The sequence below is a fragment of the Vulpes lagopus genome, chromosome 5 (genome assembly GCF_018345385.1).
Source record: "Vulpes lagopus strain Blue_001 chromosome 5, ASM1834538v1, whole genome shotgun sequence".
In the NCBI taxonomy this organism is placed as follows: Eukaryota; Metazoa; Chordata; class Mammalia; order Carnivora; family Canidae; genus Vulpes; species Vulpes lagopus.
In genome coordinates this window covers 59,556,357-59,572,815 of record NC_054828.1, presented here as the reverse complement: position 1 = coordinate 59,572,815, position 16,459 = coordinate 59,556,357, and the positions used below count along the sequence as shown (strand labels likewise).

General features: G+C 48.4%; 1 protein-coding gene across 3 annotated transcripts; it reads left to right on the top strand.

The window, feature by feature from the left end:
• Window positions 1-810: 810 nt before the first annotated feature.
• DYRK2 (dual specificity tyrosine phosphorylation regulated kinase 2) lies at window positions 811-14,401 on the top strand. Of its 3 annotated transcripts, none has more exons than XM_041755655.1 (3): window positions 811-1,202; window positions 1,714-1,862; window positions 8,944-14,401. In XM_041755655.1, the coding sequence occupies exons 1-3, from the start codon at window positions 1,154-1,156 to the stop codon at window positions 10,549-10,551; spliced, it is 1,806 nt and encodes a 601-aa protein (XP_041611589.1). In that variant the 5' UTR covers window positions 811-1,153; the 3' UTR covers window positions 10,552-14,401. The 3 variants fall into 3 exon arrangements, with proteins under 3 accessions (XP_041611589.1, XP_041611591.1, XP_041611592.1); XM_041755658.1 differs by lacking the exon at window positions 811-1,202 and adding an exon at window positions 2,646-2,763 and having other exon boundaries at window positions 1,730-1,862; XM_041755657.1 differs by lacking the exon at window positions 1,714-1,862.
• Window positions 14,402-16,459: the final 2,058 nt, after the last annotated feature.

The window sequence follows — 16,459 nt, the reverse complement described above, 5'->3', positions numbered from 1 at the left end:
AACCCGGAGGGCGTGTGCGCCCGCGGTGCAGGGGGAGGCAGCCCCGTCGCCCGCGCTGCCCGGGCTGGGCTCGCCGAGGTGACCCTCGCACCACCAAGTTAATTTCCCAGATCAAGTGCGGACCGGGGGGATGCTTAAGCCCCTGGGACCAGAGGCGGGCTGGGGCGCGTATTGTGTGCGAGCAGCCCTCGGGCCCAGCGAGCCGGGCGTGCCTGTGTGTAGGGGGCACCCGCGGAACGGGAGGGGGCTCTGCGGCGGTTTGGGCGGAGGGAGGGAGGCGGGGGAGGAGGGGGAGGGGGGCGCTGCAGGGGCTGCGGGCCGGGGAGCCGGGCAGCCGCGCGGAGGGCCGCCGGGGGAGGCGGAGGCCGAGCGGAGACTGCAGACTTTTCCGGGGACTGGAGGGGTGGCCGTGCAGATGACTGGGTGGGGTAGGGACTCCGGAGGGTGGCCGGGTGGGGGTGGGGTGTGCGTGAGCGCGTGCGGCCGGCTGGGCGGGGGTGGGGGTGGGTGGGTCCGGGGGCGGGGCCTGCGGCGGCGGCGGCGGGCGGGGCCTGCAGCGGAGGGGGCGGGGCCTGCAGCGACATGGGGGCGGGGCCTGCGCCGGCGGCGGGGCCGGGCCTGCAGCAGAGGGGGCGGGGCCTGCGCCGGCGGCGGGGCCGGGCCCTGCAGGAGGCGGGGTCTGCAGCAGAGGGGCGGGGCCTGCGGCGGGGGCGGGGGCGGGGCGGGGGCGGCGCCGTCCTCCCGGGCCGGGCGGCGCGCGGGCGCCAGTGCGAGTGTGCGCGGGGGCGCGCGCGCGGGCCCGGGGGAGGCTCCCGAGCGAGTCGGTGCAGGCGGCGCAGCCCGCTCCCCCGCGCCCCATGTGAGGGACTCGGGGAGGCCCGCGGCGCGCAGGGGAGGGCGAGGCATGTGCACGGGCCGGGGGGTGCTGCGGCCGCCCGAGGAAGAGGACGGCGGCGGCGAGGAGGAGAGCGGGGCGCTCGCGGCGGCGGGCCCGGGCGGCGGGGATGCAGCGGGCTGCGCGGGGCCGGCTGTAGCGGACGCGAGGCGGCGAGGAGGCGCCGGAGAGCCGCGGAGGGGCGGCCGGGAGGAGCAGCGGCAGGACGGGCGGCGGCGGCGGCGGCGGCCCTGAAATGCATTTTCTGCTCCAGCGGCCATGTTAACCAGGAAACCTTCGGCCGCCGCTCCCGCCGCCTACCCGACCGGTAAGCAGGGCCGGGCCGCCCCGCGCCCCCGCGGCCCCCGCGCGCCCGGGTCCTGCCCTCGTGGCGGGGCGCCCGCGGGACCTCGAGCGAAGTGCGCGCGGCGGCGGGGCCCGGGAGGACGGCGCGCCCTCGCCGCGGCCCCGCTCATTGTTGCGCGCGGGCCCGGGGCGCCTCCGAGGGGGCCCCGCGCCCCCGCGCCCCCTGCCCCCCCGCGCCCCCTCCCCCCCGCGCCCCCGCGCCCTTGCAGGCGGTGCGAGCCCCTTCCCCGCCCGGTCCGGCCGCGCCGCGGGGTCGCGAACTCCCGCGCGCCGGCGCCCGCGCGAACTTTGCAGCTGCCCGCACCCCGCCCGGGGCCCGGGCGCCCCCGTCCCCCCGCTTCGCCCGCTGCACCGTCCGGCCCCCTCCCGGGGGAGAGCGGGGTTCGCCGCCCGAGGGGTGGGGCGGGGCGTCGGGGTCCGGTGGCTCTCCCTCCCCTGACCCTCTTTTGTCTCCTCCCGCGCGTGGCTCCCAGGCCGTGGAGGGGACAGCGCCGTGCGACAGCTGCAGGCCTCCCCGGGGCTCGGTGCGGGGGCCCCCCGGAGCGGAGTGGGGACCGGCCCGCCCTCCCCGATCGCCCTGCCGCCTCTCCGGGCCAGCAACGCTGCGGCCGCGGCGCACACGGTGAGACCCAGCCCCCGGGAGGCCGCGGGGGCGGGGAGGGGCGCGGAGGGGCGCGGGCGCGGGCTCGGCGCTGTGCGGCTCTGACGCCGGGACGCGAGGGTCCCCACGCCCCTGGCTCCTGGCCTCTCGGACGCCACCCCGTGCACCCCGGGCGGGCGCAGGGCTGCAGCCACAAAGGGAGATTCGCGGCCTGGGCCCCTCGCTTCCCCTCCGGAGCCCGCCCACCCCTGCGCTCCTCTTCCTCGGAACTTCCTCCGCGCTGCTTTCCTTCTTCCCCCCTCCTCGCTTCGCAGAGCTCCTTTCCCTGACCGGATAAACATCCCCCAGCCGCCCCCCCCCCCCCCACGTTGGGTAGTGGGTATTTATAGAACAGATATGTGTTAGGGGACAGTCAGGCCGACCTGCCCGGAAAATCGATCCCCCAAAGAGCCTCCCAGGCCCGGCTCCAGCCAGCGGGGAGCACCGCCAATTGTCCCCCGCGTGTGGAAGCATGTTTTATGAGTGCTACAGGTTTGAGCACAGCAGAAATTGTAATTAACGTGAACAAAAATAAGAGCCACAGCAGCAGTCAAAACAACCAGCCACCCCTGTAGGATTCTCCTGCTTGGATATCATTCAAAAGGAAAGAGCCGCCTTTGCTTTGGAAGCGAGGAGGGAAGGGCACCTACCTGGCAGGTGCTGCGGTCCCCGGGTGGGGGTGGGTGGAGAGCCCACCACCCACCGTGGGACCTGTGGCTGCGGATTGGCCGGCTGGATTTGACCTCGGCATGTACCTCTTCTCAGCTCGCAGAGATCGCCCTTGGAAGGTGACTGCCCCTTAGAGGAGGTGCGCACTTGGGGAGGAGGCCGTGCTTCCCCAGGTCCTACTTGGCAGCTGGATCCTCCAGAAGAACGGCCTAAGGTGGTTCTGTGTAAGGGATGGTTGGTGGGAATATGGCTTTGCCTAGTGCAAGTTGAATTATTGTAGAAAAGGCCATTTCTGGTCTACAGAGAAGCATCTCTGAGGGTCAGGGGTTCCGTGGAAACTTCTTTAATAAACAGTTTGTGAAAGGATGGCCCCAGTGCAGTATCCCCCCTTAGACCTGGACCCATGTGCACAAGTTGTGTAGGAAAACATTTTGTTGTTAGTCATTCTCTCTCCCTTCCTCTCTTCTCTCCCCCCCCCCCGCCCCGCTCCCCCCTCCCCCATGTGACCAGGGGCTAAGAATTCACTACACAGAAGTTAACCGATCTGTGTTACATATTGATGGTGGAAGAGAATCTGTCGGTGGGCTGGTGGATTCCATATGTTAGGGCTGAATATTCCTGTTACAGTGACGTTTTAGTTGAGGAATTGCCATTGGTTTTTAGGAGTTTCTGGTTTGGTTTGTAATCATCTGACAATTTGGAAACGTAGCATCCGCTTCCACACCCCCACCCCCATCCCGGTGTGTGGATGTAATCACGTGACTTGGTGTGACCTGGGAAAGAAGTACTTGGTTTGCACCTGGATTCAAAAAGTGGGCTTTACTAGATCAGAGCCTTCCCGTAGAAATATGTAATGAAATTAGAGAAAACAGGAGGTGTGCACTGGAGCAACAGCTTGAGGTGGCCCAGAAATGAACAGATGTGAGGGGCCTTCTCAGGACTCCCAGGAATGGATGCTTGTATTTCGCTGCAGTATCGGAGTGGTTTACCTGTCTTGAGCTTAGAGTTAAAATTCCAGTATGCTTTTGGTCATCAGAGGCTTGGTTTTGAAAGTGTGAGGTTCGTTTTCTATTGTGGTTTGGCTTTGATTTGTACGACATTGCAGATTTCCTAGAACAGGAAAGTTTAAAAAGACCACAGTGTTTATCTGGTTCTACTCCTTCATTTTACAGATGAGGTAGCAGTCAGACAGGTTAACTGGTTTGGTCAAGACTCCCCAGCCACTTCGTATCAAGGCTGGAGTGAAAGCCCAGGCCCTCCTGAGCCTACCTTCAACATCTTGCTTGACACCGCTAAGCCTAGGAAGTTGTGTTCGTTTCGTTATACATGCAGGAACCTTTGCAGATCCGTACGTCCATATGTTTTTCAGGTGTTTTATAGGTTTTTTTTTTTTTTTAATTCCACAGCTATATCTGGGAAGAGCAGTTTTAGAATGGGAGCGAGGGATGGGTATTGAGGATAAGAAAAGGGATCTTATCACAGAAGCTTGCCCATATTTTCCCTGGTCATGATATAGTAGGTAGGTAAATATGTGCTTATAAAGATTATGAACTTTGGAATTTATTTCGTCCATTGCCCTTTTGTTCCCTGTCTCCATGGATATATTATTGTATACTTAGTCATTTTGTTTATTTCTGTTTGTCCTAAGAGTGTACCCAGTAACCGTCTTGATTCCTATAGTTTTTTTTCTTTTGATATTGTGGGATAATAATATACTTTTAAAAAAATTCCCAAGTGTTAGTATTCTCTCACTTTCATAACTGTTCTGATGACTAAAGCAGTCTCCGGTTACCATTTTACGTTTATAAAATAATTGGGATTAAGAAAGAATGAGTATTCTCATTTTTAAAATAGTAATATTTTGAAGAAAAAGTAGATATTTGACTGAGGGTCACACAGACTGTTTGAGGAGCAGCTAAAATCCAGCCTTTTTACAGTCAGGTCTGTTCCCATAACACTATACCGCATTTCTAAGATGACTTCAGGGAAGTTTTTAAATGCTCCGAAATCTTAGCACAGTATGAAGTATCTGCTATTTTCCACTTTCTGATTGGAAGAGATTTAAACTACCCAACTGGTTAGACCACTGTCCTTCTATAATTTTTAATACTAAACGATTTCATGGTCAGAGAAGGCTTTTGTAGGTCTGTTTGAACCCATAGATTGTACATTTCTAACAATTGCCTTCGTTCTGTGTATATTTTTAAATGTGACAGCCATGCTAGGTAGGCAGTGGCAAATAGGAATAAGCCAGGTTGTCAGACTCCAAGAGGTTTTTAATATCCCTACCGTTACGTAGGCCTGGCAAATGTGTTCTGGAAATAGGGTGGCTCTTCTAGAGCTGCCCCCTCCCCCCCCTTTTTTTTATCATCAGTTAATTGTGCTTCAGAATTTCATGATTTTAGGAGTCTGCAGTGCTTGAGATCAAAGGCCTTCCTTACTAAAGCCTCTCAACTGAATCCCCTTAACATCTGGAGAGTTTTTAAGATGCCATCCATGGCTTTCAGGGGTTTAGTTGATGCCTCTGCTCCCGGTACTTTTTTACTGGCTCTCATTTGCCTTTAAAGTCTCTGCTGATGCACTGCAAGCCTACCATCTTGTGACTTGGATCACTGGGGACGATTCCCAGTTCCCTGGGCATTAAGTTCGTGTTTTCTTGTGAAGGTGCAAAGGTAGTTCCCAAGCAGAACTCAGAGAGGTATCAGTTAGCAAGGATTTATTGACACCTGTTCTTCTGTTCCGCAGATAGTTACTGAGTGCTTACTGCATGTTTGGGTTTGTGTCAATAGGGACTTACAAAGATTAAGAGGTGACCCCGCCCTGGTATTGCTCACAGCCAGGTGGGTACCTCAGGTGTTACAGCACTTAGGGGAAGATGAAGTAGATGTTAACACTTGGTCGATGGGCTACAAGCACACCGGTCACGGTCAGAGAAGGCTTTTGTAGGTCTGTTTGAACCCATAGATTGTACATTTCTAACAATTCTCCTTTTCCAAGGGAGGAAAGGGGCCTTTCCTGTGTTTCATGGAAGAGATGAGAGTTGAACTGGACATCGAAGGCTGAGAAGGAGTTTACTGTGTAGACATGGTTCGGGAGGAGATTCCCAGCAGCTTTTGGAAAGGATAATAATAGCTCTTTTTTACTAAGCACTTTATACATTTTGCCTTACTTAACCCAAATAGTCCTCATGAGAAACTCTGTTGCCTTCTTTTGACAGCCAAGCATACTGAGGTTCAGAGAGATTAAGTAAATTGCCCAAGGTCACACATTTAGTAAGTGATAGAGCTGGGATTCATTACCTGTGTGTCTAACGGAAAATGCCTCGACTTGTAACGGTTACTTAAAAAGGAGAGGTGCGTAAAGGAGCATGGTGTTGCCGCAGGTCTTGGGGAACCCAGCTTTGTTACTCTCAGAGAGAATTGTAGCAGTGGTAGATGACATTGTAAGGAAGGCCTCAGGTCATTCATGTGCTACACTTTAGGACCTGGTGTCCTGGCCTGTAAATTCTTCTACTGTCTATGGAAACGGGGTATAGCTGTAGGCCTTGAGCGGAAGTGAGGTCACCGTCAGACTGACACTTCTCGATGACCATTCTAGAAGTACTTTGGAGAGAAGAGATTTTAGGAATTCTAGCCTGAGAAAGAAATTCTAGCCCAACAGGAGTGGGCTGTGAGGCCCGGTCAGTGGAGCAGGAGTAGGATGGAGAGAGAGGACAGGGCCTAGCGGGGACTCAGGAGGTGAGGGAGACGTTGAGAAGGATTTCCAGATGTAAAGCTTGAGTGATGACGTGGAGGTGAAGCCTCTTGTTTCTCAGAAATTGAGGGTATGGGAGGAGGAAATGGTTGTGGTAGGAAGATCAGGAGTTCAGTTTGAATTGCTTGTGGGAAAGGCCACGGGTCTATAGTTGGTCACGAGAGTCCCCGACTCAGCCTAGGTCGGGCGGGCCCCAGCTGCAGGTGGCAGATGCAGCAGATACCAGCCCTTGGGTGGTTGCTGAAGCCCCGGCTGTGGTCAGGATCGGCCGGGGAGAATTACGGGAGGCGAGAAGCCAAGAGAGTTGAGGATTGAACCCTGGGGAACCCCTGAAGCCACCCAAGGGTAGGTTAGTTCACCTACTAATAGTTGAGACCTTGAGACCTCTGAGAAGACCCAGAGGAGGCGGTTGGAGAGACGGGAGGTGATCCAGTTAATTGTTGAACTCTCTTCGGTGTTGGTCGATAAACTTGTGTGTTATATTTTAAATCGTGCACAACATGAAGATTGCCGTTGCTGAAACTGGAGTGAATTTCGGATGCTCAGAAAGTTTTGCTTTGCTGTCTTTTTAGGAGTTGCTAAAGCCCCGAGGTTAATCTTGTCCCTAGTGAAGCCTCCTGCTTTTTGTACTGTGCATACTGGTAATGTAGGTTTTTCTTCTGAATCACTTCTTTCCACCCCGAAGAGAATGGTTCTCTACGTGAGCTATATTTCGAATTTCAGGTCCTTGTATTTCCTGGTGCTTGAAAGACCACAGTGGGGAGGGCGGGGTGCAGAGAGCGGGCTTGGGAACAAAAGCAGTGGACAAGCCTGTACTACTTTTATATATATACTCATGGACTTCCTGATTCCATTTTTATAGATTGTTCTGCTTTTGCCTTAGAATGGGGATAAAATAACCTGTCCAGCTGCCCTGACACAAGTTCACTTAGCATCATTATCATCTGTGACTTTAATAAAAGGGTTTGACTAGAAGTCTGAGAAGTAAAATCCCTCTATCTATGAAATCACACTTCAGACGAGCCCGGGGACTGTACTGTCTTCTGCTTTGTTTTAGAAGCAAGCAGAGAGAAAACTCACTCCTCAAATAATCACTGTGTGGGCAGCGTGTCAGTTAAAGAAAATTCAAAGGTCTTGGTCTGCTACTGAGAAATTTCATTTTGGAATCGAGGTGATTCCACACCACTCCCGGAGTTGCTGGATTTACACATACAAACTGCTTCTACTCTTTGGGTAGGACAGAGAGCCCCGAAGGTAGGCTTCAGAAAGGGAGAAGAGAAAAAATAGCGACGGCCAAAGATTTCAGCTAATCGGTTGTAAGCTTCTCAAGGGCAGGGATGCTACCATTTGCGTGGCTAGACCTTAGCTGATACTGGTTGAGCGGATAAGATGGGCTGGAGGTGAGGAATTGATCGTTAAGGTTTTATATGAAAATCACCCAGCAGGATGCATTAAGACTTGTGGGGTGGTTGTCTGAGGCTGGCGAGGATTCCGAACTGAGAGGGGATCCTGGCTGCCAGTGCTCGCCCCTCCCTCACATCTTTGCAATAATAATACTTGAAAGAAATCCCCAGCAGATTCTCAGTGGAAGGCCGGGGGCCCCTTGGCTTGCACCATCAGTTTTGTTTAGACAGGAATGTTCAAGGGATGGCATGTGTGCCTGAAATAGAAGTCGCTACTTTGTGTTCCTTGTTGGAAAGCCGGGTATCCCAGCAGCCCACAGAAATACACTGTGGAGAGAGCTGAGCCATTGACCAAAGGAGGGCCCCAAACTGTGGTGGTTGGTTTGTTGCGCCGAATGGCCTTAAATGGTCATCACAGTCAATGAAGCCCAGACATTTTTAAAAATAGATTAGGGATTTACAGGATGCTACAGTGTGTATCTACATGGGAATCTTTCAAGCCTGAAAGTGCAGACTTTTTTTTTTTTTTTGCCAGCGGTTCATACATTCTTTCCTAGGTGTGGTCAGTTTTCCAAGGAGTAGAGGAAACCGAGGAGAATGAAGATGCTAGTGTTTCCACACAGAGCTAGCTAGACGTTGGAGGAAGGGTAGTGAACAAGACAGACGTGGTCCCTGCCCTCGGGGTAACGAAGAAGCTACTAACTGCGGTGGGAAGGAGGTTACATTCCGGAGGAGGGGGAGCCAGCGCACGGACTACCTGTTCATGCTCTCTGCATCCTGTTTCACTGGGTGCTGTTGGGTTGAGTGGAACACCTGTGCTGTGCCAGGCCCTGTGCTGAATCTTAGGTAGAGGCTAGCGAACAAGGCACAGAGACGCTCTCCGCCTCCGTAGGGAACTGCTCGGAAGATCCTGGATATGTACAGCAAACTGCTTGTCTGTTAGGTGTAAGCGCTCGTGGGGTCTTTTTTTTTCTGGATCCCAAGTTTCGTAGCCTTACCTAGTCGTGTGATCTTTTTCCTTTATCAGAGGTTGTCGGCGTCCTGTCCACTCTCCCCATCAGGGTGTTTGTGAGGTCCCTCCTGGGTATACAGCTCTTTCCATTTAGAGCAACTGACTCTGACTGGAGATTCAAACAAACCGGATTTTGTAAAGGTGGGGCGGGGGCCGACCCATAAAATAGCCCATGTGAACAGGCACACCTCTTCCATCCTATTCACGTTTGCTTTCTGAATTCCAGCTTGGCGGCAGTAAGCACACAATGAATGATCACTTACACGTCGGCAGCCACAGCCACGGACAGATCCAGGTTCAGCAGCTGTTTGAGGATAATAGTAACAAGCGGACAGTGCTCACGACACAACCAAATGGGCTTACAACAGTGGGTAAAGCGGGATTGCCGGTGGTGCCCGAGCGGCAGCTGGAGAGCATCCACAGACGGCAGGGGAGCTCCACGTCTCTGAAGTCTATGGAAGGCATGGGGAAGGTGAAAGCCACCCCCATGACACCCGAACAAGCAATGAAGCAATACATGCAAAAACTAACCACCTTTGAACACCACGAGATTTTCAGCTACCCTGAAATATATTTCTTGGGTCCAAATGCAAAGAAGCGCCAGGGCATGACAGGCGGGCCCAACAACGGGGGCTACGACGATGACCAGGGATCCTACGTGCAGGTGCCCCACGATCACGTGGCTTACAGGTACGAGGTCCTCAAGGTCATTGGGAAGGGCAGCTTTGGGCAGGTGGTCAAGGCCTACGACCACAAAGTCCACCAGCACGTGGCCCTGAAGATGGTGCGGAATGAGAAGCGGTTCCACCGACAGGCGGCAGAGGAGATCCGGATCCTGGAGCACCTGCGGAAGCAGGACAAGGACAACACCATGAACGTCATCCACATGCTGGAGAACTTCACCTTCCGGAACCACATCTGCATGACGTTCGAGCTGCTGAGCATGAACCTCTACGAGCTCATCAAGAAGAATAAGTTCCAGGGCTTCAGCCTGCCTTTGGTTCGCAAGTTTGCCCACTCCATTCTGCAGTGCTTGGATGCTTTGCACAAGAACAGAATAATTCACTGTGACCTTAAGCCCGAGAACATTTTATTAAAGCAGCAGGGTAGAAGTGGTATTAAAGTGATCGATTTTGGCTCCAGTTGTTACGAGCATCAGCGCGTCTACACGTACATTCAGTCCCGTTTCTACCGGGCTCCGGAAGTGATCCTGGGCGCCAGGTACGGCATGCCCATCGATATGTGGAGCCTGGGTTGCATTTTAGCCGAGCTCCTGACTGGTTACCCGCTCTTGCCTGGGGAAGACGAAGGGGACCAGCTGGCTTGTATGATTGAACTATTGGGCATGCCCTCCCAGAAACTGCTGGATGCGTCCAAACGAGCCAAAAATTTTGTGAGCTCCAAGGGTTATCCCCGTTACTGCACTGTCACGACACTCTCAGACGGCTCTGTGGTTCTCAATGGAGGCCGTTCCCGGAGGGGGAAACTGAGGGGCCCACCAGAGAGCCGGGAGTGGGGGAATGCACTGAAGGGGTGTGACGATCCCCTTTTCCTGGACTTCTTAAAACAGTGTTTAGAATGGGATCCTGCGGTTCGCATGACCCCTGGCCAGGCTTTACGGCATCCCTGGCTGCGGAGGCGGCTGCCAAAGCCTCCGACGGGGGAGAAGACGTCCGTGAAAAGGATAACCGAGAGCACTGGTGCTATCACATCCATTTCCAAGTTACCTCCACCTTCCAGCTCAGCTTCCAAACTGAGGACTAATTTGGCACAGATGACAGATGCCAATGGGAATATTCAGCAGAGGACAGTGTTGCCAAAACTTGTCAGCTGAGCTGAGTCCCCTGATGCTGGTAATCTGAAAGATACGACGTTGCTGAGCCTTACTGGGTTGAAAAGGAGTAGCTCAGACCTGTTTTTATTTGCTCAATAACTCAACTCATTTGTATCTTTTCAGCACTTATTTTAATGTAAGAAAGTTGTTCATTTTGTTTTTATAAAATACATGGGGACAATGCTTTAAGTTTTTATACTTCCTGAAACTGTTTTTGTGTTCTAAAAGTATGATGAGCCTTACTGTATCTAGTGTGGCAGAGTAATAAACATCAGTGGCAGGCCATTGATTACTTCGTGACTGCTGCGCATTTACAGATTGGTGTCAAAGACATTCACTGTTTTTATGGTTCATATTATATTCCCCCCCTCCCCCGAGGTGAAGGTCCCCTCCCCCCCTCAGCCCCACCGATGCTCCAGGTTCACACACAGGTGTAGCATGTTCCCTAAACCAGTGGTCAAACAGACACGACATCCCCAAGTTCAAATGCCCACTTAGCACTCTGACTTTCTAAAAGCTGGCCAAGCACACCTGGGTGGATAAATGGAAACGTATGTGTTCCTTCACATTGTCTAATACGATCAGCAAGCTGTTTTGTAAAGAAGCCTCAGATCACGGACTTGGTTTTGCACCTAAATATAGAAATGTATTCCATGAACTGTTTCTCCTCTTTGCTTTTCTCCTCTCTGTTCCTCTTTTACCACACATCTGTTGCTTGCATTTAGGTGTTTTTTTTTCCCCCCTTCAAATATATATCCCAGACTGTTAAAAGAGAAGAGAGACATTTCAGCTGTGATTTTTGACCATTGTTTCATATCCCAGTTTAAAAAAGAACAGCAGCCTGGCTACTTAAGGTGGGGATTTCCACAGTTCCAAAGGTCTAGCAAATTAAAGTGAGTTCACACTTTGCAGGTGTCACTGTAAGGTTCTCTTAGCCTGGGAAAGCATCAACTCTTTCTTTAAAAAGAAAGAAGGCTGAAAATCCTCTTGCTGAACAGAAGTCATTGTGACTGTTCAAGGAGACCTGTTTTAACAACCAATGTAAAGGAGGAAAAGTTCAATCTCAAGTTAAATGGTTTGACTTTCTTGCATCATTAGAAAAATCACATATTGCATTCCTCTGTTTTACTTTCTTTTGGATTGCACTGATTGTTTTTGTGGGAATGACACTTTACCTGGGAAAGTAACTGAGAGTTAGGTAAAAGAATATTTTCGTCTCTGAATAATAATTATTTTCAAAGTGAAAAATTCAGTATTTTATCACTAATGTATGAGCAGTGATATTTATCAATTTCAAGGCACGTGGAAGAAATTTTTTTAGTATGTGCAATTTAATATAGAAAGATTTTGCCTGTTTGGATAATAGGTTTTGGGTAGTATAAATTAGGATAAATACTCTTTTATATGCACAGACACTATTGTATTGCCTGTAAATTGATTTACAAGTACTTAAAGCATGGTCCCCAGCGAGGCCAAGAAAGTTTCCGGTTAAGTTCTTTTAACATTAGTCCTACGGTTTCTCTTACTTTAAAGAAGAAAAGAAAAAAAAAGTAGTTTTTGGAACAAAACACTTATCTTGAGGCTTTGTCAGTTGGTGGAGAAAAATGCTCAGGAACTATTACAGATATTTGCCAAAAAACAGTAATAAGATTAGCTTATTAGTAAGATAGTGATGTTGATATTTGCTTTACTATTTAAGGGTGTCACTGATAAATTAATTTGTACTTCTGTATTTAGAAATTATAGCTGCTTTCCCCTAGTCAAATTCTTTAGCATATTGTACACATTTCTTTGTAATCTGTGGAAGTGCAATAATATGTTAGTAACTTGCTTTTTAAAATGATGCTCATGTGACGATACCCCAATCAGTGGCTTATAGAATTTAAAGATTGTGTATTTATTATTAAAATGGTGACTTGAAGGCATAAGAAGTAGAAGACTCAGTATGGTGGCTTTGTAAAACCATAAGCCTCTGAATGATGGTTAGCTTCTTTAGGTCATTAAACCCATAAAGGCTGTTTTTCCCTTGCGATGCTCCTCTTCCATATCCATCCTCATTTTCACATTTAGGTTTATATGAACCTGAGCCTGCCATTAATAGAAATTTCCCTTTAAAATACATGTGAAAATTTATAAGTGGACTAATACTGCTTGTCTTTCCCCCACCACATAAAACTGGTTCTTAAGATGCCAATAGTGCATTTGTGACTATATTCACAAATGTAACCGGAAACTTTTAAGCCAAACTATGATGTGCAGCACTATGCACCCCCACCCCCGAAATACAGTGAAATTTACTTCATTCACAAGAGCTACCATGTTCAGTGTTTAGTGATAGGGCTGCTTTAAAAAAAAAAAAAAAATTCCAGCTTAATTATAATGTCCAAAAAAAAAAAAAAAGTTGCATCTCTGTGATCTTAAATAAATGAAGGGCTCTAATAGGCTACTAGGAGTTGGCTTGGAAACAGTCCTTGGTCTCACAGGTTACCATTGTCTAGGGATGTCTGAGCTGTTTTCAGATTTCAGAATAGCACAGTGTCTTGTCTTTGGTTGCAGTCTCATCTGGCTCCGTTTCTTGCACCTCCACAGCGCACATGACCACTTGAGTGCGTTGCTCCAGCAGTGGAACAGCACCGTGCTGCAGGACAGTGCAGATCGACAGGAGAGGAGAAATTGTGCCCTCAGTGTTAATTAACAATGTGCCTTTTGTTCTGAATGCCATGTTGTAGGGCATGCATTTTTTGGCCTCTTTAACTCTTTGAATACCAGGCAGTAAGGATGGAACCCACCTCTGCAAAGATACATCTGTCTTAAATATCTAGTGACTTACAGGCCTTAATAGAAACCACAAGGCGTAAATCATCATCAGGCATTGAAAAAGGTAACCACTGGTTAGTTACACCGGAAATTCCTATGTTTAAGGGGTTAAAGACGATCTTTGTTGTATCTTATCATCAGACTGATTTTTTAAATGATATTTTTTTGTTATGCTAACACTAGACAAAAATCAACTGTATTTGTAAAAATTTACCTCAAACCATTTAATTTTATAGTGTGATTAATCCCAGGGCATTTGGTATGAACCAAAGTGCATTCCTTTTCTATGTGCCTGGCTCTAGTACGGATGGCCAGGGATTTTTACAATTTGGGTGCAAGGCACTTAAGCCACTTTTAAACTTAATGGGTGGTTTGGAGTCGTGTTAAAGGACTCCATCGGGAGGTTAGGTAACACTTCAGGCATCAGTAGCATTGGGCCATATTGGAATCTTAAAAGTGTGAATTATTTTAAAAGAGAGCATTCATTTTTGTAATTTTTTTCATCAAGAGTATTTCTGGTAAGCAGAAGACTTTTTAAAAAAAACTGATTTGGTTGGTAAAGGTTTTAATATCGCCCAACATAATGCTGTGGTAGCATTAAAAAAAAAAAAAGTATTTGTCAACTCTGTTTCTTAGGGGCTTGTACATCTCTCTGCTATGGACGTAGATAAAATTAATTGTAATTATACTCAGCTCAACTGCTACAGTTATGTCTAGGCAGTGGCTTGGGTTTTTATCGAGCAACAACTTAGACACGTGACTGTAATATGCTGCAACTGTGTGTACTGAAAATATGTGAAAATGGTTGAATGTGGACTGTGTATATATGTATGTAAACATTTCTGTGAGATGCTGCTGTCGCCACTTAACATGAAATATGTTCTGGTGGATTTTAATCCTAGTGGCCAGTTCTATGATACTGTATGTATTGTACAGCTGAAGACAGGAGTAAGACTGTTCAGTGAATATTTGTTAACATTTTATTGTCGTGGCCAGAGATAATTTCAGAATAAAAATTTAATGTCCTACCTTACTTTTCTCCCCTTTTCTAACTATAATTTAACTCCTGATCTATTTCCGGTGGTATTCTTGGTCTGGTAGCCTGGAGAGAGTTGTTTAGAAGGCAAACATTGTCAGCTACAATTGACTTTTTTTTTTTTTATTAGTTCAGCGTAAATGTGCAGATTCTAAGTAAGAAAGACTAAAGTTTTAGCAGGCAACTCTTGCTTTTCTTAGGATATCCTATTCTTTAAACTGTAATATAGTTCTGTGTTTATTGTCCTTTATATGGACTCTGTGGCTGTGTTCTATATCCTGCTAGAACTTCAAATCTTTTTTTTTTCTTTTTTTTTTTAACCTTCGAGGTGACCAGCTGTGGAAGCAGATCCTATAAATTATCCCCCACCAGGCTATCCTTTTCTGTGCCCAAGTTCTGGCAAATTACTCCTTATGTGCTCTCACCGGCTCCCTTATATGCTTCTTATAGCTTATGCCTTTGCAATTCTTGTACTTGGTGGTCTCTATGGTTCATGGCTTTTTTTTTTTTTTTTTTTTTGCGGGGGAGGGGCAGTTTAATGTCTCTTTTTCCCATGTCTGGATCAGAAAATAGGGCCTGTAAACTGCAACTAGCTCGTGATGTGTCAAGTTCAGTTACTACCAAGTGAAGAGTTTGCTTACAGATGACAGCAAGCAGATGCTCTAGTAATTTGTCAGACATTGCGGGGATATTATGTAGACAAATATTTCCCTCTTGTGGAAAGAACTACCTCACATTTTTATTTACACCCCTCCTGCCACCAACAGCCGAAAAACTTAGTGTGGCTTCCTGCAGCAGAAATGGGATTTGCTGAAACAAGGAATACCCTAGGTGTTTCCAAACCCAGACTTGGTCTTATCATATCCTATGCCATGATCCCCTATTACTGCTTCTCTTGCTAATCAGAGTTTTTACCCAGTGAAAAAATACCCACTGACCAACTAACCAAGAAACCCAAGAAACCCAATATATTTAGGAAAAAAAACCAAACAAACAAACTTGAGATGTGCATTACATATAAAATTGAAAGCTGGATGCTGAAGCAGCAATTTAAACTTAAAATAGAATGTCCAGATCTGATGTACTCAGAGAAGATTATAGTTCCCACTCATTCTCTTTTATCAGATCTTTCCAAATCTCTTTCTTAAATTGATTAATACCATATTGTTTGAATTTCTGTAATCGTTTTGGTTTGGGGATCAACACCTATGCAATTAACTATTTCTGGAACTTCAAAGTTGCCTTCAAACTAGCACTCCAGGGTGTTCTTAGTTGGCTTGGTATTGGTGTTTCAGAAAAAGGGAAAATCATTTATTTTCTGTTTTGGAAAGAGCATTAAGAGACATTTGAAGAAAGGGTACTTGTGACTTTGTTTCATTGTTGTCTTTAAGAAGTTTGGATTACATTGTGGTTTTTGTTTTGTTTTAGTCATTAGGCAAATAAACACTTGTCATTAGTGATGCTTACCACCGTCCAGAATGAAAAATGACTGCCACTGTGTTGCACATACATAAGAAAACTCACATCTTACTGCAAAAGCTTTGGTTTCATTTGGTTTGACTTTGACCTACTGTTTTGCTGTGGTCACATCCTTACTATCTGTGCTACATTTCCTATATATTGGGGAGGGCATAATTGCCATTCCTTTGCTTCTCAAGGAAGTCTAATGAGCAGACTAATGAATTTATATTTACTCCTCCAAAGAAAGCTGACATTTTAGGAGTATTAGGTAGTCATCTATGTAAGGAGGGAGCAGCAAGGTATAACTCTGATATGTTTCCAGAGCACTGCTCCTTCCAAAGAAGACTTCACAGGTCTCCTGGCAGTGTATGAACATCAGTTCAGGCTTATACATTCCTGTAAGCTATAATTAACTAAAGTGACTTGTTCCAACGTGACTTTACAAAAACAGTTTGGGCCTCAGGTAGCAATCTGATAAAGAATTCTGGTCTTGGACAGTAAAAAATCCCCAGCTATGTATCACATACAAAAATTTAGAAAGTGGGGAGGGGAGGGAGGATTTGAGCTAGTGGTGAGCATTGATATTACTTGAAT